Source organism: Nilaparvata lugens, chromosome 14 (genome assembly GCF_014356525.2).
Source record: "Nilaparvata lugens isolate BPH chromosome 14, ASM1435652v1, whole genome shotgun sequence".
NCBI lineage: Eukaryota > Metazoa > Arthropoda > Insecta > Hemiptera > Delphacidae > Nilaparvata > Nilaparvata lugens.
The window spans coordinates 17,895,305-17,917,334 of record NC_052517.1 but is presented as its reverse complement, the minus strand read 5'-3'; the positions used below and the strand labels follow the sequence as shown (position 1 = coordinate 17,917,334).

General features: G+C 34.9%; 1 protein-coding gene across 1 annotated transcript in view; it reads right to left on the bottom strand.

Moving 5' to 3' along the window:
- Positions 1–22,030, bottom strand: part of LOC111056807 (calcitonin gene-related peptide type 1 receptor-like) — a gene marked incomplete in the record, with an annotated part of 81,928 nt that overhangs the window by 8,538 nt on the left and 51,360 nt on the right. The window contains 5 exon segments of the mRNA XM_039440983.1: positions 298–339; positions 1,004–1,148; positions 2,898–3,062; positions 4,413–4,630; positions 21,619–21,745. Of these exon segments, the coding sequence (XP_039296917.1) occupies positions 298–339; positions 1,004–1,148; positions 2,898–3,062; positions 4,413–4,630; positions 21,619–21,745 (697 nt within the window).

The window sequence follows — 22,030 nt, the reverse complement described above, 5'->3', positions numbered from 1 at the left end:
GGCAAAAATATTATTCTTGGAGTATTTGAAAAATAATGAATTCTTTGAGTGAAGATGAGAGTTCAACTTATTTAATTCCTGTTGCACAAAAGCCGGTTAAATTTTAACCATGATTAATTTCAAGATCTTCTCTAATTGGTTCTTGTGAAATTAATCACGGTTGAAATGTAACCGGCTTTCCTGCAACCGGCATTCTGTGTTGTTTCAAACAGAGGAAATCTATGAAAAAAAATTAATTTTTCAAATTATTAATGAAAATGCAATTTAAAGTTGAATTTATCATTTATTTTTGCTTACCTCACCATTACAGAAGCAGAATAGTGTTGCCACACATAGGCCCTGAAACAAAACAGATTCCATTAGAAGAAGATGGGGAAGAAGGAGAAGAAGAAGAACATAAATAAGAAGATGAGGAAAAAGAAGGTAAATAAGTAGAGGTTAAGGGAGGGTTGGAGATGGAGGTGGAGGCAGAAATAGAAGAATAGAAAGAGGCTGAGGATGAAGAAGAAAAAGAGGAAGAACAAGAAGGAGAAGCAGACGAAGAAAAGGGAAGGAGGAGGAGGAGAAAAAGGATAAAGATAATAAGGATAGTGAGGATAAGGAGAAGAAGGAGCAGGAGGAGAAGGAAAGAAGAAGGAGAAGGAGAAGGAGAAAGAGGAGGAGAAGGAGAAGGAGAAAGAGGAGGAGCAGGAGGAGGAGGAGGAGAAGGAAAAGGAGAAGGTGAAGGAGAAGAAGAAGAAGATCTGGAACAAACTAGAAAAAGTACTAAGAAACTATGAAAACATACAGATGAATACCTGCTCTAGAACATGGGTTTCCCATAGTTGAGTAGGTTGATTTTCGAAAAAAATATAATTTATTTATACAGTATTTGTAGTAAATTTCATATATTGTAATTTTGAATATTGTGTACATTCTATTGATAAGATTGCTATTGGTATATAATTGGAAATAAAATTTATTATTATTATATTATTATAATATTATAATATTAATAGATCACCTGGAACGATGCAGTGATAGCCGATGTCAGCTCATAGTATTTTTCCCATGGGTGACCCTTATGAGGTCGGAAGGGTGTCACCAGATAGTTGAGGCCAAGTAAGGGCAGAAGCAGTAAGGTCGCCCTTAAGGCCTGCAGCAGTGACCTTAAATTCAAATCGAATAAACTGTTAATTCAACTTCAATCTTCTACATTATGTATATAATAAGAGAGAGTAGGGTTGTGTGTGTTCGTTTGTTCGCATCAAAACATGTCAACCTGTGGATTGCATACCGGAAAAACGGGGATGATTTAGTTCTTCAAATTTAGCACATAGATCCTAAAAATATCAATCTCGTGCACCTGGAAGCCCAAATTTCAATTTTCCTTCTAGATTTTTCAGAATTTATGTTGAAATTTAATTCATGGGACATGAATAGCCTACATACCATATGTTAATATAGGAGTATAATCTAGAGAGACTACCTCTTCGAGAAAGATGGTTAAAATTGGTAACTAAATTAATAGCCAGTCCAATTTTGGCAGGTTGAGGAAGGTTTCTAAACAAGATTTGAGTACTGTCACTTTATTGGGTTAGAATCAAGTTGAAGTACTTATCTACACTATAATAAAGGAAAGAACTGATTTCATGCATGGGAAACAGCTGAAATTGAATGACTATGACAAAAATTTCTTTTCAATTCCACATTGTTAAAAGACGATCTGGCAACAGAGCAAAGCGAGATAGAGATTCGCTTTGTTGAATGATAGACAAGGATAGATATACCATTGCTAATCAGACACAGCCATTATAACATGGATTCAATTTTAGCTATAATACACATTAATATGAATTTTCTGGGACACCACCAATTTTCTGTCGTTTTTGATTCTAGTTTTCTTGGGGCAAGAGAACCTGACTTATGTGAACCCCAAGTTTTAAGTTCAGAAAAAAATGTTAACAGTGAAACAGAATCATAATTTTTTTTCATAGTAAATTGAATCTCTGCTGTTTTACATGCATGAAATCAATCCGGTAAACAGCTGTTTGCAGAACAAATAAGCATATGATTCTCATTACAGCATACTCTACTGTTATGAAACCATATGTTTTCTTTACAGTCGAGTATGTTTCCTAGTTCCAAAATAGGAACAGCAAAACTGCTGCGAAAAAACCGCCCTTTAGCGCTCCAAGTGGAAGTTTTGTCAACTTTAACCAAATTCCAGATTCGGGATTTGTAAACTAGGTTATGTTTATAGAATGCATGTAGTAACTTCAGCACAAGCGAGTAATGTTCTCTATTTCTCAATTATTCTTCTTGAGATTATTATAACAAAACATAGTGTAAGTTACTTGGACGTGAATGTCTTTTTTCTACAACTGCGCATAAAAAAAGAATTTACATACTCAATTCTCCTCGTAAAACAGCTTATTTCTGAGGAGAATCTACTTTTTCGCTCACTAACCATTCGCGCATGCACAGTAAATTTTCGCTGGCAAATCATTCGCACATGTGCAGAAGAGTTTCTTTACGCTCGCCAATCAGCTGATGGTAAGCAGCTCGCCATAAGGTCAGATCTTAACCTAAAAAGTCGGTAATTGTAACTCCGCCGATATAAGTAATTTAACAGGTTTGGGCAGTTGTAGAAAACATTTTTTATGTAATTCACGCATAATGTTTCTTTATCGCTCTTGCAAAATTATCATGCTCTGCTTTGCATCGCGTGATAACTGTTTTGCGCAAGCAATAAAGTCGCGCATTACACTCTTAATACATAAATAGCTATTGCAGTGTTTGAATAAAAATCTAGTCTTGGCTAACGCCTCGACTCGAAACATCATTTTCGGCCCTGCAAAAGGCCCCTTCCCGTCCATGTGACGTAAAATACTATTACATTGACTGGCGTAAAATACCTGGATGGAGCCTGGGAGGTGGAGGAGGCCATGCCTGAAGGGGTCGACCTGAGTTTGGTGAGGAGGACCCTGACTATGTTACACAGGAAGATCAGGTTGAGAACCATGGAGCAACAGACCAGCACTGTCAACACACTCATGTACGGACTGTCTTCTATCCAACATCTGCAAATAATCAACAAATGAAACAAAATTAAATAAAATCTATGAAATAGAATCTGTTTTCTATCCAACACCTGAAATTGAGAAAACAAACTGAATTGAATAACATCTATGAAATTGAATAATAGTAGCCCTTTAATTGAAATAAATAGAATTAAAAAAAATATTCAAAATTTTTATTCGCAATTCAAACAATAATTGAGGGTCTTGCCAAACCCGGAGGTTTTTCGGCGGGTGCCCAGTTATAAATAAAACAAGTTACAAAAGTTTAATAAACTTGGACAAAATATATATGATACTTCAAAAGTATAAGATAAAAGGCAACAAATACAAAGTGCAAAAAGAAAATGAGAAATATACATAAAATTTTGATAGAGAATTGATAAAAAATGTAGAATCACAAAAATTCATTAGAAAGGAATGAAATGAAATAATAGATTGAAAATACAAATTATAACAACCAGTTTCAGTGATCCACAACATCTTCAGGTTTTCTAGAACAAAAAAAATATTTTTTAAAACCTGAAGATGTTGTGGATAAGTTGTTATAATAATTTTTATAATTATTTGTATTTTCAATCTATTATTTTATTAATTCCAAAAAAGGGAACTATAATTCTATTTTATAAATAAAAATAAGTAGCCCTGATTTCATACATTCTAAGTAAATAGAGTCTATTTAAGAGGAGGAGGAGGAGGAGGAGGAGGAGGAGGAGGAGGAGAATGAGGAGGAGGAGGAGTGGGAGGAGGAGAATGAGGAGGAGGAGGAGGAGGATGATGAATAAGGGTGAAGAGTAGGAGGTGGATTAGAAGGAGGAGGAGAAAGAGGAGGGGGTGGAGCTGGAGAGTAGGAGGAGGAAGAGTAGAAGGAGTATGAGCATGAGGAGGATGAGAGGGAGGAGGAGAATGAGGAGGAGGAGGAGTAGGAGGCGGAGGAGAAGGATGATGAATAAGGGGGAAGAGTAGGAGGCGGATTAGAAGGAGGAGGTGGAAGAGGAGGGGGTGGAGCTGGAGGGTTGGAGGAGGAAGAGTAGAAGGAGTATGAGTAGGAGGTGGAGGAGGTGTTAGTGTAGGAGGAAGATGAGGATGAGGAGAAGGAGGAGGAGAAGAAGTATGAGGATGATGATTATAAGGATATTGAGGAGTAGAAGATGAAGAAAAATTTTGTATAAAATTGTTCAATAGAAATGAAAACAATTATTGAAATTAATTTCAGTAGTTTGAAAATTCGTTCATATCAATAGTATGAAATAAGATACAAATAAATTAATTAGAAATATCCAATTATAAGATTTCAGATTGTTTCATGATATTGACAAGAATTAGTGAAAATATGGTTATCTCCAAACGTACTTATCAGTTTGTCCGAAAAACAGTCTTAGTTTCATGTAGATTGTGATGAAAATGAATGGTATAATCCAAGCCAGTCTGGTCAGCCATTTCACCAGTCTCTCCTCGGATATGAATGCAGAGACCAGCAAAGTATGCAGGTAGAATCCTTCCCCAAACATCCAAGAGTAATTCGTTAGCAGGAAGTAATGGAGAATCACATGCAGACATTGACACCAGACCTGGAAAAATTGAGGGAGAATTAGAATATTTATCTGAAAAGAAAAACAGGATATCTATATAATACTAGTGACATCTTGGGTTGGAGAACTCGCTCATGGACTGTTGTATTGTGATCTTTGAAACCAGCAACTTTTAATTATACAGAGCAGGGGCGCCATTTAGGGGGGGCAGGGGGGGCCTAGGCCCCTCCAAGGATCTGATAAATATTGAAAATACGGGTCTATCTACACGAATCCTTAGAATCTCATTCTGATTTAATACTTCTTTAAACAGTAGTAGTATAGTTCCTTCAACAGTATCAACCATGTAGCAAAATTGCCTTGAAAGTATGGATACGGGTATGCAGTATTGTTTTATGATAATTATTATACTTTGTAAAATCTTTGTTTTTAGGGTTGTTTTGTGTGCATGTGTGAGTGAATGGCAACTTGATTAGAACTTCATCTCTTCATTTCTGATAGGTTTTCCTATAAGATTTATCTAGTGGAATTTGAAATATTGTTTCCAATTGTATAAATAAAAAAAGTTTTAAATTATCTTTTATATATGTTATTGTATTTTGATTAAGAGTTTTATTTACTTATATTAATCTTATGTAATCTTATTACATAATATGTAATCTATTTATTCTGTTCTTATGTAAATTTGTCTTATTTGTAAAGGGTTGTGTGGCAGAGAGGACCAGCAGTCCTAATTCCGCCCTAATAAAGGCATATAATCAATCAATCAATCAATCAGTAATAAATAATATATTTTTCTCTGTGGTATAGTTGAAGCTTGAATATAGAATGAGTACAATATTATTGATCAGGGCACAATAAGTGAGTTATTGCATAAATTTCAACGTGAGAATTTACAAGTTGCAAGATGTCACAGTGAAAGCAAAAGAAAGGACACAATCAGACAATCAAAAATGTATGTACAGAGTTGGTGAGAATTATGAGAACAGCTTAATGTTTCTTTAGCTATTCAACTGAAAGTTATTCTCCAACAGGAATATGATCCCAATAAGATTGTCATTGTAAAAGAAAAATTCATTTTTTTCCATTATTTTGAGAAATCTGTTTCAGTGTAGTCCTACTTTAGGGCCTCTCTGTAGACCTATATTTCTGATAAATATTCCATGATTTAATAACTAATAATGTATATGTTTGTATTGATACTTCAACCACATTTGTATAAAACTGGAAAAAATGAAGCATATAATAACATCTTCGTATGTAACATTTATGGGGAAAAACCCAGGACCCTCTATCCATTGGTGGTATTCCTTCCCTCCTCTCATACCAATTGGTCCCCCCCCCCTTGCAGTTTGGTGAAATGGCGCCACTGATACAGAGTTGGTGGAAAATAATGAAAAAAGCTAAATATTTCTCTTTCAAAATTAATTTGACAATGGTGGATCCTACTTGAAATGAAAAATTACTCTTCAAAAATTACTCTGTTGCTTTAACAACTTTCTTCCTCATATGAATCCGAATTCACTTTGTTTAAATGAGAAGGTGGTCATGTGATACATGATTTCGATAGAGTTCCAAGAGAAAATGAATGGAGAAAACCGCACATTGATATCTCAACCCGTATCAGTTTGTTGATCTAAAAATTGTAATAGTATTTTTCGCCCCACTTGAATGTAATAAGCTGGTTTCCATATGGAGGCCGAAAGTGATTGTTTTCTGACCAGGCCGGTAAAAGCAAAGACCTTGAAGAGATATAGACCCACAATGCCTATGCCTTCCCAATGATAGCTCTTACTTGAAATTGAAGGCGGCCATTGGGGTATTTTAGCACGAGATAATTATTATATATATAATATTAGTAATACTATAGATCACAAAGGCATTGGTGGCATTGGTATGTAATAATCTTATGGGTTGCCCCCTCAATGGCAGATATCAATTCCAAGTACGACACTAGCGCTGCATGTGAGTCTATGCATCTTTAAGGTCTTTGGGTAAAAGTTTTACGGCCCTAGGGCTGTAATAGTATATTTCGCACCTAGGGTCGAAAATGAGACTTTTCCGGCTCGAAATCGGTTTCCAAGTCTGAGGCCGTAGGCCGAGGACTAGAAAAGATTGAGAGCTGGAAAAACATTTTTGCCCATGGTGAGAACGTTATTTTTCGCCACACAGAAAAATAAACAATATAAATATGAGAATAATTGTTTATTAGGCACTTCCGAAAGCAAAACAGGAAGGTCATAGCTCTAGCAAATCTGAGGTAATCTGAATATCAGGAAATATTGTCCAAGTATTTTTATTTTTTATTCTGATTTGTCTAAATAACCTAAAAGATTATGTTCAATAATGTAAGAGGTTGAGTTTATACTATTTATTCTTCCAAATGACAATAAGATGATATTATTATAAATGTTTTGATTCTTGAATAATAAACAAAAATAATGAAAAGTTTTTCGATCAGCTGTTTTAGCACACTTGAAATTTGGCCAATCTGAATGTCAACGTCAACAATGCTTGTTGTCGTTGACTTTGGAAGTTTAGGTTAGAAGTTCTATACTATTCTGAAAATCGAATTTGAAAAGTTTATAATATATATCTTATCTGTATTTTATTCATCCAAATAAAATGATAGTATCTTATTGCAGAATACTTATTCAATTCTAGAAGCATAAACTGATTCCGTTTCAAAAACCATTTTGTAAACACGTTCACATCAAATCAGAATCAGCTGACTTCAAGGTTATTTTACAGCCCTAGGGCTGTAAAACTTTTACCGGCCAGGTCAGAAAACAATCATATTCGGCCTCCATATGACGCATGAAAACCAGCTCATTACATCCAAGTGGGGCGAAAAATAACCTTGAAGTCACCTGATTCTAATTTGATGTGAACGTGTTTACAAAATAGTTTATGAAACAGAATCAGTTTATGCTTCTAGAATTGAATAAAGTATTTTGCAATAATAGACTATAATTTTATTTGGATGAATGAAATACAGATAATATATATTATAAACTATTCAAATTCGACTTTTAGAGTAGGATAGAACTTCTAACCTAAACCACCCTAAGCTTCTGCAGTTGACAACAAGCATTGTAGACGTTGACATTCATATTGGCCAAATTTCAAGTGTGCTAAAACAGGTGATCAAAAAATTTTCATTTTTGTGTTTATTATTCAAGAATCAAATCATTTATATCTATATGTTATTGTCATTTGAAAAAATAAAAAAGTATTAACTCAACCTCCCACATTAAAAATTGAACATAATCTTTTAGGTTATTCAGACAAATAAGAATAAAAAATAAAAATACTTGGATAATTTCCTGATATTCAGATTACCTCAGATTTGCTGGAGCTATGACCTTTCAGTTTTGCTACCGGAAGTGCCTTATAAACATTTAATCTCATATATATTATGTATTGTTTTATTTTTCTGTGTGGCAAAAAATAGCGTTCGCACCATGGGCAACAATGTGTTTCCGGCTCTTAATCTTTTCTAGTCCTCGGCCTACGGCCTCGCAGGGCAAGAATGATGTTTTCGCCCCACTTGGATGTAATGAGCTGGTTTTCATGCATCACAATGTGTTTAAACTATTCAAATTCGATTTTCAGAGTAGGATAGAACTTCTAATCTAAACTTCCGAAGTCAACAACAAGCATTGTCGACGTTGACATTCAGATTGGCCAAATTTCAAGTGTGCTAAAACAGCTGATCAAAAAACTTTCCATTATTTGTGTTTATTATTCAAGAATCAAAACATTTATAATAATATCATCTTATTGTCATTTGGAAGAATAAAATGTATAAACTCAACCTCTTACATAATTGAACATAATCTTTTAGGTTATTTAGACAAATCAGAATTAAAAATAAAAATACTTGGACAATTTCCTGATATTCAGATTACCTCAGATTTGCTAGAGCTATGACCTCCCACTCTTTGGCTTTTAGAAGTGCTTAATAAACAATTATTCTCATATGCATATTGTTTATTTCTCTTTGTGGCAAAAAATAGCGTTCGCACCACGGGCAAAAATGTTTTTTCTGGCTCTCAATCTTTTCTAGTCCTCGGCCTACGGCCTCGGACTTGAAAACCGATTTCGAGCCGGAAAAGTATCATTTTCGGCCCTTGGTGTGAAATATACTATTGCACCACGGGCAACAATGTGTTTCCGGCTCTCAATCTTTTCTAGTCCTCGGCCTACGGCCTCGCAGGGCAAGAATGATGTTTCTAGTCGAGGCGTTAGCCATAGAGACATTCACATCCAAGTAAAGTACACTATTTTTTCTCATAATAATCTAATATTTGGAAAATTGGAAAATATAACCTGCTTTTGCTGAAGTTACTTCATGCATTCTATGAACATAACCTAGTTGACAAATTCTGAATCAGGAATTTCCTGATTGTAGTTGGCAAAACACCCACCTGAAGCGCTAAAAGGCGGGTTTATTACATAGACCAGTTATAGAATAGACACGGCCCATTGTATATTCATACTGAAAGTTGATGAAGCCAACATTTACTGCCATATCGCCAAATCGTGACGTCATCATCGTATAGAAAACTTTTCTGTAAAGTTTGTTTACATTGTTTTCCATAGCAGATTGTGTCTATTTCAGCGGGAGCGCAGCGGGAGTTTACCATTTTCATAAATAATAATTTACTTTCGTCTAGGATAGAAACAATCTGAAAGTTTTCTATCCGATGATGACGTCACGATAGGGTGATATGGCAATAGATGTTGGCTTCAGAGGCTGGACTTCCCAGCGTGTCTATTCCTATAACTGGTCTAAGGTTTATTATAGCAGTTTTGCTGTTCCTATTTCGGAACTAGGGAGACATACTCGACTGTAAAGAAAACATAATGATTTTATTACAGTAGAGTATGCTGTAATGAAAATCATATGTTTACTTGTTCTGCAAACAGCTGTTTACCGGCTTGATTTCATGAATGTCAAACAGCTGGAATTGAATGAATACGACAAGAATTATGTTGTGTATTGACCAGCTGAAATCCTGTGTCAGCGCGTGTGATAGCTCCCAAATAGCCACAGCAGATGTAATCAGTATGTAATGAATAATTAATTATTCTTCAGCTTACTAAATGATAAATCGCAACAAATTTTTCTCTTATGCACTTCCAATATTATCTGTTATATCCTGAAAAAAGACAAAGTGGTGAATCAATTTTCTTGACCAAAAAACTTGACCTGTAAAGAGGTTCGAAGTATACGTGTTCAAAATTTGAAGCTGATTGATCAATTCTTTCTAAAGTTATTGTAGAACATACAAGCAGACGGACAACGAATTTGGCCTTGAGTGAGTCAAAAGTGAGAACCCACTAACGCTCGTTCAACAAGAACTTGTGTAATTTGTAACTTTTCAATATTGTAATTTATATGTTCAATTTTCAATCTGTAATGTTTATGATTTTGAAGTAATAATTTGTAATTTGTGATCTATAATTTACAAGTAATTCGCAACTTCTAACTCGTTTTTCGCGCCAAAAATAAAAGTTCAGTTGGGGTAGAAAAAGCCGGTAGCTATACGTCAATAATTCTTCTCAATTTGCATATACAATTACTCTCACCCTTTTAAAAAACATACGCATGAGGTAAAGTTTCAAATAAATTGGAAGTATTTCTGTCGTTTTTTTCTCTCTTTTTTTTTTGCCCTATCTCCCCTCTTACTCTCATACACTTACCTTTCTCTTTCACTCACCCTTTCTCTATCTCTTTATCTCTACCTCCCTCGATCTCTCACCTTGTCTCTGTCACTCTTACTATCTTTCTCTATCTCCGCCTTTCTGTCACCCTCATTCTATCACATTCTCTCTTTCTGACTCTATCTCTTCCTCCATCGAGCTCTCTCCTTCTCTCTGCTACTCTCTCTCTTTCTCTATCCCTCTTACTCTCTCTCTCTCTTTGGTAGAGAGTTAGTGGGGAGGATATTTTGAATATTGTATCCGAAGAATGGACATTGATATGTCCAAAGCTCCTCCAATTTATGTAGATGCATAACAATATTATCTATAGTTATTCCAGATTGCTTTTTTCATACCATATACAGTTCAATAATTATTTTCTTAGTCTATATTATGTAAATTCATCTATAATGTTGCTGTATTGTAAGCTATTGTATATAAGTGTATAAGCCAGTATATATTGTAATCTACATAAATAAAGTACTCAATCAATCAATCAATCCGTCTTTCTGTCCAGTTAGGTATGAATGGAAAGGATATCCTTTTCCACGAATTTCTTGTTGAAAATCCGCCACATTATGCAATAATTATATTACAGTATTATATAATCCCAATTTTAATTGCATTCCATCCAAATATCAACCAATAAATAACTCTCCAATTTATACTTTGTCAAATTCATGGAATAATTAGCTATATTGTCAATTATCGTGATATTCATCTTTTATTGAATGAATTGATTCAGAATTCAGATTCAACTCAAGACTTTCTCTCTCTCTCCCTCTCTTTCACCCTTTCTTTCTCTATAACACCCTATTACTCTCTCTCTCTCTTATTCTCTCTCTAACGCCCTATCCTCTCTCTCTGTCTTTCATCCTATCACACTCTCTCCTCCAACCTATCACACACACTCTCTATCTCTCTCTTTCACCCTATCTTTCTCTATAGCACCCTATCTCCCTCTCTCTTCCACCCTATTACTCTCTCTCATTCTCTCTCTAACACAGTATCTCTCTCTCTCTGTCTTTCATCCTATCACCCTCTCTCCTCCAACCTATCACTCTATCTTTCTCTCTTTCACCCTATCTCTCTGTATAACACCCTATCACCCTCTCTCTTTCACCCTATTACTCTCTCTCATTCTCTCTCTAACACAGTATCACTCTCTCTGTCTTTCATCCTATCACTCTCTCTCCTCCAACCTATCACTCTATCTTACTCTCTTTCACCCTATCTCTCTGTATAACACCCTATCACCCTCTCTCTTTCACCCTATTACTCTCTCTCATTCTCTCTCTAACACAGTATCACTCTCTCTGTCTTTCATCCTATCACTCTCTCTCCTCCAACCTATCACTCTATCTTTTTCTCTTTCACCCTATTTTTCTCTATAGCACCCTATCTCCCTCCCTCTTTCACCCTATTACTCTCTCTCATTCTCTCTCTAACACAGTATCTCTCTGTCTTTCATCCTATCACCTTCTCTCCTCCAACCTATCACTCTATCTTTCTCTCTTTCACCCTATCTCTCTGTATAACCCCCTATCACCCTCTCTCTTTCACCCTATTACTCTCTCTCAATCTCTCTCTAACACAGTATCACTCTCTCTGTCTTTCATCCTATCACCCTCTCTCCTCCAACCTATCACTCTATCTTTCTCTCTTTCACCCTATTTTTCTCTATAGCACCCTATCTCCCTCTCTCTTTCACCCTATTACTCTCTTTCTCTCTCATTCTCTCTCCAACACAGTATCTCTCTCTCTGTCTTTCATCCTATCACCCTCTCTCCTCCAACCTATCACTCTATCTTTCTCAATTTCAACCTATCTCTCTCATTTTCACCCAATCTCTCTCTCTCTTCCATCGTATCTCTCTCCATCACCCTATCTCTCTCTGTCTTTTTTGGTAGAGAGTTAGTGGGGAGGATATTTTTAATATTCTTCCCAAAGAATGGACATTGATATGTCCAAAGCTCCGCCAATTTATATAGATGCATAACAATATAATTATTATCTATAGTTATTATATTACAAATTACTTTTTCATATTATATACAGTTCAATAATTATTTTCTTAGTCTATATTATGTAAATTCATCTATAATGTTGCTGTATTGTAAGTAATTGTATATAAGTGTATAAGCCAGTATATATTGTAATCTACATCAATAAAGTACTCAATCAATCAATCAATCTCTCTGTCCGGTTAGGTATGAATGAAAAGGATATATTTTTTCCTTTTCCATGAATCGGCAGTTATTTATTGAAAATCCGCCAAATTTTACACTTACATTACAATATTACATCATTGAAATTTAAATTGCATTCCATTCAAATATCAACCAATAACTCTCCATTCCATACTTTGTCAAATCCATGGAATAATTAGCTATATTGTCAATTATCGTGATATTCATCTTTTATTAAATGAATTGATCCAGATTCAACTCAAGACATTCTCTCTCTTGCTCGCTCACTCTCTCTCTCTCACTCTCTGTCTTTTATCCTATCCCCCTCACTCCTCGAACATACCTTTGTCTCTCTTTTAACCTACTATCTCTCTCTTTCACCTTATTATCTCTCTCTTTATATCCCGGTCGTGTGTTAATGGGGAGGATATTTTATCCTTCTAAAAGAAACGACAATTATTTGTTGAAACACCGCCGATTTATGAAGTTACATCACATTATTATATTATTGTTATTCTAATTGCATTCAATCTTTATTCTCATTGATTAATTAATTATACTTAATAAAATTCGTTGAATAAATAGCATTACCGTTATTTAAAGTATAAGCCAGTAAATATTGTAACATACATAAATAAAGAAATCTAATCCAATCTAATCACTCTACCTCTCTCTATCTTTCATCCTATCTTCCTCTCTCCTCCGACCTATCACTCTCTCTCTCTCTTTCAACCTTTTATCTCTCTTTTTTACCCTCATCATCACTCTTTCTCTCTCTGTTTCCTTTTACATTAACAGTCAGTCATTCTAAACAAAGAAAAGACATGCATGTTTTATGTTTTGTGCCACTATTTTAAATTACTCTTTTTTCCAGTACAAAAATATACATATACCAATATATACCAATTTACATGATGCAACTATGTACTAAAGAGACTAGCATATAATATAAGGGTGTGGCTTTAGTGACATTCAATTAAATCTGTCAGCATTGTTTTAACGGGAAGCATTCACGTTGTCCCATAAGGATTACTGACGGTTTGAAATGTCCCAGAATGCAAATCTATACTATAATGAAGGAAAGAACTGGCTTATAGAGGTAGGGGATAGGAAATTGACGAATGACGCATCATCACATCTCAACTACTCAACTCATTAACTTGAAATTTTGCATATTGATTCTTAATTTATTAACCGAGGATGGTTATAGGCCTATTTTCTATTCTTCATGATTTTATTACATCAAGTTTTCGGCTTATACATGAACGGTATAGGAAATTCACGAATGACGCATCATCACGTCTCAACTACTCAACTCATTAACTTGAAATTCTGCATATTGATTCTTAATTTATTAACCAAGGATGGTTATAGGCCTATTTTCAATTCTTCATGATTTCATCACGTCAAGTTTTCGGCTTATACACTTGTAGGGGATAGAAAATTCACGAATGACGCATCATCACGTCTCAACTACTCAACTCATTAACTTGAAATTCTGCATATTGATTCTTAATTTATCAACCGAGGATGGTTATAGGCCTATTTTCTATTCTTCATGATTTTATTACATCAAGTTTTCGGCTTATACATGAACGGTATAGGAAATTCACGAATGACGCATCATCACGTCTCAACTACTCAACTCATTAACTTGAAATTCTGCATATAGATTCTTAATTTATTAAACGAGGATGGTCATGGGCCTATTTTCAATTCTTCATGATTTCATTATGTCAAGTTTTCGGCTTATACATGTGGGGGATAGAAAATTCACGAATGACGCATCATCACGTCTCAACTACTCAACTCATTAACTTGAAATTCTGCATATTGGTTCTTAATTTATTAACCGAGGATGGTTATAGGCCTATTTTCAATTCTTCATGATTTTATTAAGTCAAGTTTTCGGCTTATACACTTGTAGGGGATAGAAAATTCACGAATGACGCATCATCACGTCTCAACTACTCAACTCATTAACTTGAAATTCTGCATATTGATTCTTAATTTATCACCGAGGATGGTTATAGGCCTATTTTCTATTCTTCATGATTTTATTACATCAAGTTTTCGGCTTATACATGTGGGGGATAGAAAATTCACGAATGACGCATCATCACGTCTCAACTACTCAACTCATTAACTTGAAATTCTGCATATTGGTTCTTAATTTATTAACCGAGGATGGTTATAGGCCTATTTTCAATTCTTCATGATTTTATTAAGTCAAGTTTTCGGCTTATACACTTGTAGGGGATAGAAAATTCACGAATGACGCATCATCACGTCTCAACTACTCAACTCATTAACTTGAAATTCTGCATATTGATTCTTAATTTATCAACCGAGGATGGTTATAGGCCTATTTTCTATTCTTCATGATTTTATTACATCAAGTTTTCGGCTTATACATGAACGGTATAGGAAATTCACGAATGACGCATCATCACGTCTCAACTACTCAACTCATTAACTTGAAATTCTGCATATTGATTCTTAATTTATCAACCGAGGATGGTTATAGGCCTATTTCCAATTCTTCATGATTTTATTACATCAAGTTTTCGGCTTATACATGTGGGGGATAGAAAATTCACGAATGACGCATCATCACGTCTCAACTACTCAACTCATTAACTTGAAATTCTGCATATTGATTCTTAATTTATCAACCGAGGATGGTTATAGGCCTATTTCCAATTCTTCATGATTTTATTACATCAAGTTTTCGGCTTATACATGTGGGGGATAGAAAATTCACGAATGACGCATCATCACGTCTCAACTACTCAACTCATTAACTTGAAATTCTGCATATTGATTCTTAATTTATTAACCAAGGATGGTTATAGGCCTATTTTCAATTCTTCATGATTTCATCACGTCAAGTTTTCGGCTTATACACTTGTAGGGGATAGAAAATTCACGAATGACGCATCATCACGTCTCAACTACTCAACTCATTAACTTGAAATTCTGCATATTGATTCTTAATTTATCAACCGAGGATGGTTATAGGCCTATTTTCTATTCTTCATGATTTTATTACATCAAGTTTTCGGCTTATACATGAACGGTATAGGAAATTCACGAATGACGCATCATCACGTCTCAACTACTCAACTCATTAACTTGAAATTCTGCATATTGATTCTTAATTTATCAACCGAGGATGGTTATAGGCCTATTTCCAATTCTTCATGATTTTATTACATCAAGTTTTCGGCTTATACATGAACGGTATAGGAAATTCACGAATGACGCATCATCACGTCTCAATTACTCAACTCATTAACTTGAAATTCTGCATATAGATTCTTAATTTATTACCCGAGTATGGTTTTAGGCCTATTTTCAATTCTTCATGATTTTATCAAGTCAAGTTTTCGGCTTATACATGAACTGTATAGGAAATTCACGAATGACGCATCATCACGTCTCAACTACTCAACTCATTAACTTGAAATTCTGCATATAGATTCTTAATTTATTAACCGAGGATGGTTATAGGCCTATTTTCTATTCTTCATGATTTTATTACATCAAGTTTTCGGCTTATACATGAACGGTATAGGAAATTGACGAATGACGCATCATCACGTCTCAATTACTCAACTCATTAACTTGAAATTTTGCTTATTGGTCCTTAATTTATTAACCAAGGATGGTAAAGGCCTATTTTCAATTCTTCATGATATTATTACTTCAAGTTTTCGGCTTTTACACGTGGGGGATAGGAAATCCACGAATGACGCATCATCACGTCTTAACTACTCAACTCATTAACTTGACATTTTGCATATAGATTCTTGATTAATAACCGAGGATGGTTATAGGCCTGTTTCGAATTCTTCAAGATTCCATTACGTCAAGTTTTCAGTTTGTCAAGTTTTTAATTAGACCCTTGCGGAGCACGGGTTACCTGCTAGTACTCAATAGCTATTTAACTCCATAGTGAAGTCCACGTTATAATGGCAGTGTTTGATTGGCAATGGTATTGCTATCCTTGTCTATCATTTAACAAAGCAGATAGCGCTATCTCTTTCTCGCTTTGCTCTGTTGCCAGATCGTCTTTTAACAATGTACAATTAATAATTAATTAACAAAATATTTCATCTTGATTATAAAAATTCATTATGAAATTATTGAGAAATATAAGTTTTTGCTTGATAAAATATAATTTATTATTGATTAATTTAAACGAAAACAGTTAATGTAAGTTTGTTTTTCGGTTTGTGTTCAAAAATTTCTCTTAGAAGTGAATATTCCCAATAAATTCTAAAATTATTATGGTATTTGGAACATCCAAATTCAAAAGAATGGTTTGTATAAATATTTTTGGACAGAAAATTTTGTGGAAATCTAGAAGACATAACCTCATTTCGGACTTTTAATGTTACCTAAATTTGGGAGAGAAATAGTACAAGGTATTCTTAGATTTTATGTCCCAATCTGTGCTTCATTGTAAAAATAGTATATTTCGCAACTAGAGCAGAAAATGATATTTTTCCGGCTCGAAATCGGTTTTCAAGTCCGAGGCCGTAGGCCGAGGACTAGAAAAGATTGAGAGCCAGAAAAACATTTTTGCCCGTAGTGCAAACACTATTTTTCGCCACACACAAAAATAAACAATATATATATATGAGAATAGTTGTTTACTAAGTACTTCCGAAAGCAGAAGTGGAAGGTGATAGCTCTAGCAAATCTGAGGTAATCTGAATATCAGGAAATTGACCAAATATTTTTATTTTTATTCTGATTTGTCTTAATAACCTAAAAGATGATGTTCAATTATGTGGGAGGTTGAGTTTATACTTTTTCGCCACACTGCACAGAAAGCAGCTGTTTTCCAGTCCCTATGTAGATCTGAGAGACCTTGTTTGCAGACGACTCTCATCTGACTTCGGAAAAAGCTTTCTTTCCGGCCTAGACCGGAAAACGTACTCTTTCTAGCCGCTAAAATGGAAGTCCATAGTTAATAAGTCATCCACTAGATCGGGCGAGTGTCCACTTTCTTCATCAGCTGAAGTCGCCATGATTTGAGTTCGAATCTCTAATCAAACTAATTCAGCATTCACTTCGCAACCATTTTAATTCAATTATTTATTGTTGATTAGCGCATTCCGAATTTTCAAAAATGCTTGAAGATGACAACGCCCGTGATATTACAAGTAAAATTTTAAAAGAATCTGAAATCCTGACTGCAAATCTTCTACCACTAAAATCAAGACATAGGTACGATAACTTAAGAGTATTCTTTATTTATCTTGTCAGCAATACCTGTAGTGTGGCGGAAAATATCGTTTGCACCACGCCAAAAATGATTTTCCGGCTCGAAATCGGTTTTCAAGTCCGAGGCCGGAAAAATATCATTTTCTGCTCTAGTTGCAAAATATACTATTTTATTCTTTCAAATGACAACAAGATGATATTATTATAAATGTTTTGATTATTGAATAGTGAGTACAAATAATGAAAAGTATTTTGATCAGCTGTTTTTGGATCACCTTTCTTAGTTCCATGTTAGCGGCTGGAAAGGGTACTCTTTCCGGCCTAGGCCGGAAAGAAACCTGTTCCGACGTCAGACGAGAGTCGTCTGCAAACAATGTCTTTCAGATCTAAGTAGGGACTGGAAAACATCTGCTTTCCGTGCAGTGTGGGCGGAAAAAATAATAAAGGATCAAATATTACATCAATAAAACCTGTATCAGCTACCGTCTATAGAAGGCATTGACAAGACAGAGGTTCTACAACGTTGTTCTCATATGTTTCTCCAGTGCCGTTATAACGTGGACCTCAATATACATATTCAATGTATATGTGGATTGTATATGTTAAGTAACAAAGCAAGGGGTGCTCCAGTAAGAGGTGATATGAGACAGCCTCATATATGTTTAATGAATTTTGCTCAATCAGTCAGATGCAGTTGAATTGAAAGACAATAAATCCACTTCTCATTTGAGATTTGGTTGCTAGGTACTTGGCTTCTGTATCTTCTCTTCTTCTCCTTCTCCTCCACCTCTACCTCCCTTCTTCTTCTTCTTCTTCTTCTTTTTCTTCTTTTCTCCTTTACCTCCTCCTTCTCCTCCACCTCCACCTCCTCTCCTTCACCATCTCCTCCTCCTCCTCATTCTCTACTTCATCATACTCCTTTCAATACAATTGCAAAAATTGCGATTCTTACAGTCTACCTCTTCTTGTCTTTCTCCTTCTTCTTCTTCGTCTCCCCCTTCTTTTTAATCTTCTAATCCTTCTTATTCTTCATCATCTTGTTCTTCTGCACCTTCTCTTCTTCCTCCTTCTACTCCTTTAATCAAGATGTACATATTGATATTCTCATAATCTTATTCCTCTTCTTCTCCTTCTTCTTTCTATTCTTGTTCTTCTTCTTCTTTCTCCTCCTCATCACCTTGTCCTTCACCACCTCCTCTTCTTCCTCTTTCTACTCAATCAAGTTGTATAAATTGATATTCTTAAAATAATCTTTTTCTTGTTTTGCTTCTTCTTCTGTTAAATTTCCTCCCACCTTCCCACTCTATTCTATTCTACTACTTCTTCAACCTCTATTCTCTTCTCCCTTCTTTAGAATAACATCTATCTTCATCTTCACTTGCATCTTCTTCTTCTTCTTCTCACTTTCCACCTTCTCACCCCTTTTCTCCTTATTTTCTTCCTCCTTCTTCTTCTTCCTCTTTTTCCGCTTTTCTCATCTTCCGTCTACTCCTCCTCCTCCTCCTCCTCCTCCTCCTCCTCCTCCTTCACATTATCCTCCCACTCTTCCTTCTTCTTCCTCTTCTTCACAATTTTCATATTTTTTCACCTCTACCTATTCCACGCCCTTCTTCAAAATCTCCAGCCTTCCATCAATTCCTTATTAGTTTTCTCATAGGTTTTCTTTCCATGTCTCTTTCTTGTCCTCACCTTCTCTCTCTTCCTCCTATTCTTTCTCCCCTCCTCCCGTTATTATTCTTCTTCATCCTACTCCTTCCAACCCGATTAAAAAAATTGCTATTCTTACAGTAACTGTAAGAAGAGAAAATAGAACAAAGAAGTGAAGAGGTTAACTGTTAACCTCTTCACTTGTTTGTTCTATTTTCTCTTCTTCTTCATCTTCTTCTTCTTCTCCTTCTTCTCCTTGCTCTTCTTCTTCTTCTTCTTCTTATTCTTCTTCTCCTTCTCCCTCTCTCCTCCATTTGGTAGAGAGTTAGTTGGGAGGATATTTTTAATATTCTTTCCGAAGAATGGACATTGATATGTCCAAAGCTCCGCCAATTTATGTGGATGTATAACAATATAATTATTATCTATAGTTATTATATTACAAATTGCTTTTCCATATCATATACAGTTCAATAATTATTTTCTTAGTCTATATCATGTAAATTCATCTATAATTTTGCTGTATTGTAAGCTATTGTATATAAGTGTATAAGACAGTATATATTGTAATCTACATAAATAAAGTACTCAATCAATCAATCAATCAATCAATCAATCCTCCATCTCTATTCCGTCTTCACCACCATCATTCCAATGTTGTGTTGTCATCGTCATCTTGTCTTTCCATCCTTTTTCTATTCCTTCTCTTCATTCTTCTGCTACTCATCTCTCTTTTTCTTCCACTTCTCCTTCCTCTCCCACTTCTTCTCAACCACAGTTGTGGTGTAGAGTTGTCATGTTCTATTCGGTTGCCATGGCAACCAGATGTGGCAGCCCTCCATTCTAAGATTGGGGCCTCCTTTGTCTATGCAAATTATATTAAAAGCAGAAGTCTCTCTCAGCCTTCAAGGATTCAGGTTAAAACACTTCCAATGAATTCGGTAGGCCTGGTTTACCTATTACTTATTCTTGACTCCATCTTCTTCTTCTCCTTCTTCTTCTTCTACCTCTTTTCTTGTTCATCGCCTCCCTATTCCCTCCCTTCTTCTACCTGTTCTTCTTCTCTCTCAGACAATTTTCTGTTTTTTTTTCTCTTAAATATTTATATTAATTAAAACTTTTACAATATTTCCATTAATAAATAAATCCTCAGTTTAATAAATTAAATTTACGTTCTGGTAGAGAGTTAGTGGGGGGGGATATTTTTAATATTCTTTCCGAAGAATGGACATTGATATGTCCAAAGCTCCGCCAATTTATGTACATGCATTACAATATGATTATTATCTATAGTTATTATATCAAAAATTCTGTTTTTATTGATCTCTGTGACATTCTTCATACCAAGAAAGAACCTGAGGGGAAAAAGAAGTAGAAGAAGAAGGAGAAGAGCAAGAAGAAGAAGAAGAAGAAATAGAAGGAGAAGAGAAGAAAGGGAATAATAATAAGAAAAAATGAAGTATAAGAAGGAGCGGGAGAAGGGGGAGGACCAGTAGGAAGAGAAGGAAAAGGAGAAGGAGAAGAAAATGAAAAAGAAGAAGAAAAAAAGGGGTGAGAAGGAGGAGAGAGGGAAAGAAGAAGAAGGAGGAGAAGAAGAAGAAGAAGAAGAAGAAGAAGAAGAAGAAGAAGAGAAGAAGAAGAAGAAGAAGAAGAAGAAGAAGAAGAAGAAAGTGAAGATGACAGAGAGAGAATAAAACAGGAGTAGAGCGGGAAGGGCACGAAGAAGAAGAAGATGAATAATATGAGGAGTAGAATTAGGAGAGGAAGAAGGGGAAAACAGTAGAGTGAGTAGAAGGAGAAGTAGGAGAAGACGACAGAGGCGTCCAAGAAGAGGAAGAAAATTAATCATGGAATTCAAGATATTAGAAATAATAAATAGCAGATTGTAAAGGAATGGATCTGGTTATATTTACTATGAACTTTCAGTATTACATCATTAAATAACATAAATAAAAAAGAAATTATATAATATTTAATTATTTAATATTATTTATAAATAATAAATAAAAAAGGAAATAACATCATTGTTGTACATTCTATGAATGCAGGCTGTTCAACATAGAAGTTTATTAATTTTCAAATTATAATGGCAGTGGAGAAAGATAGCAGAACAACGTTGCCGATCCTCTTTCTTGTCAATGCCTTCTATAGACGGTAGCTGATACAGGTTTATTGATGTTATGTTAATGTTCATTCTTATTCAATATAGACAGTTCAATTTAATATAGAAGATTTTGTAATATTTACCCCATTTTGTTTGACAATGTCAGGATATGGCACAATCAGTCTATACCATAATAACCATAGCAGATTATTGATGGCAAAAGACGTGAATAAGTTCATATGCAAGGTTATCCTAGGACATCGTAATGACCTGAAAACATAAATTCACGCAATGAAATAATAATAATTAACATAATTACATTTATAGGAACCACTTTACAACAGAAGTATGATTTGATCAAATACAAATCTGTCATAGAAGAAATAAAGACAAGAATAGTATCTTACGTCACATGGACGGAAAGGGGCCTTTTGCAGGCGAGAAAGATGTATCTAATCGAGGTGTCAGCCGAGACTATAGTAAGGTACACGTTATAATGACAGTATTTGATCAACTTTGGTTTTGTTGTCCTTGTCTATCATTCCACAAAGCCGG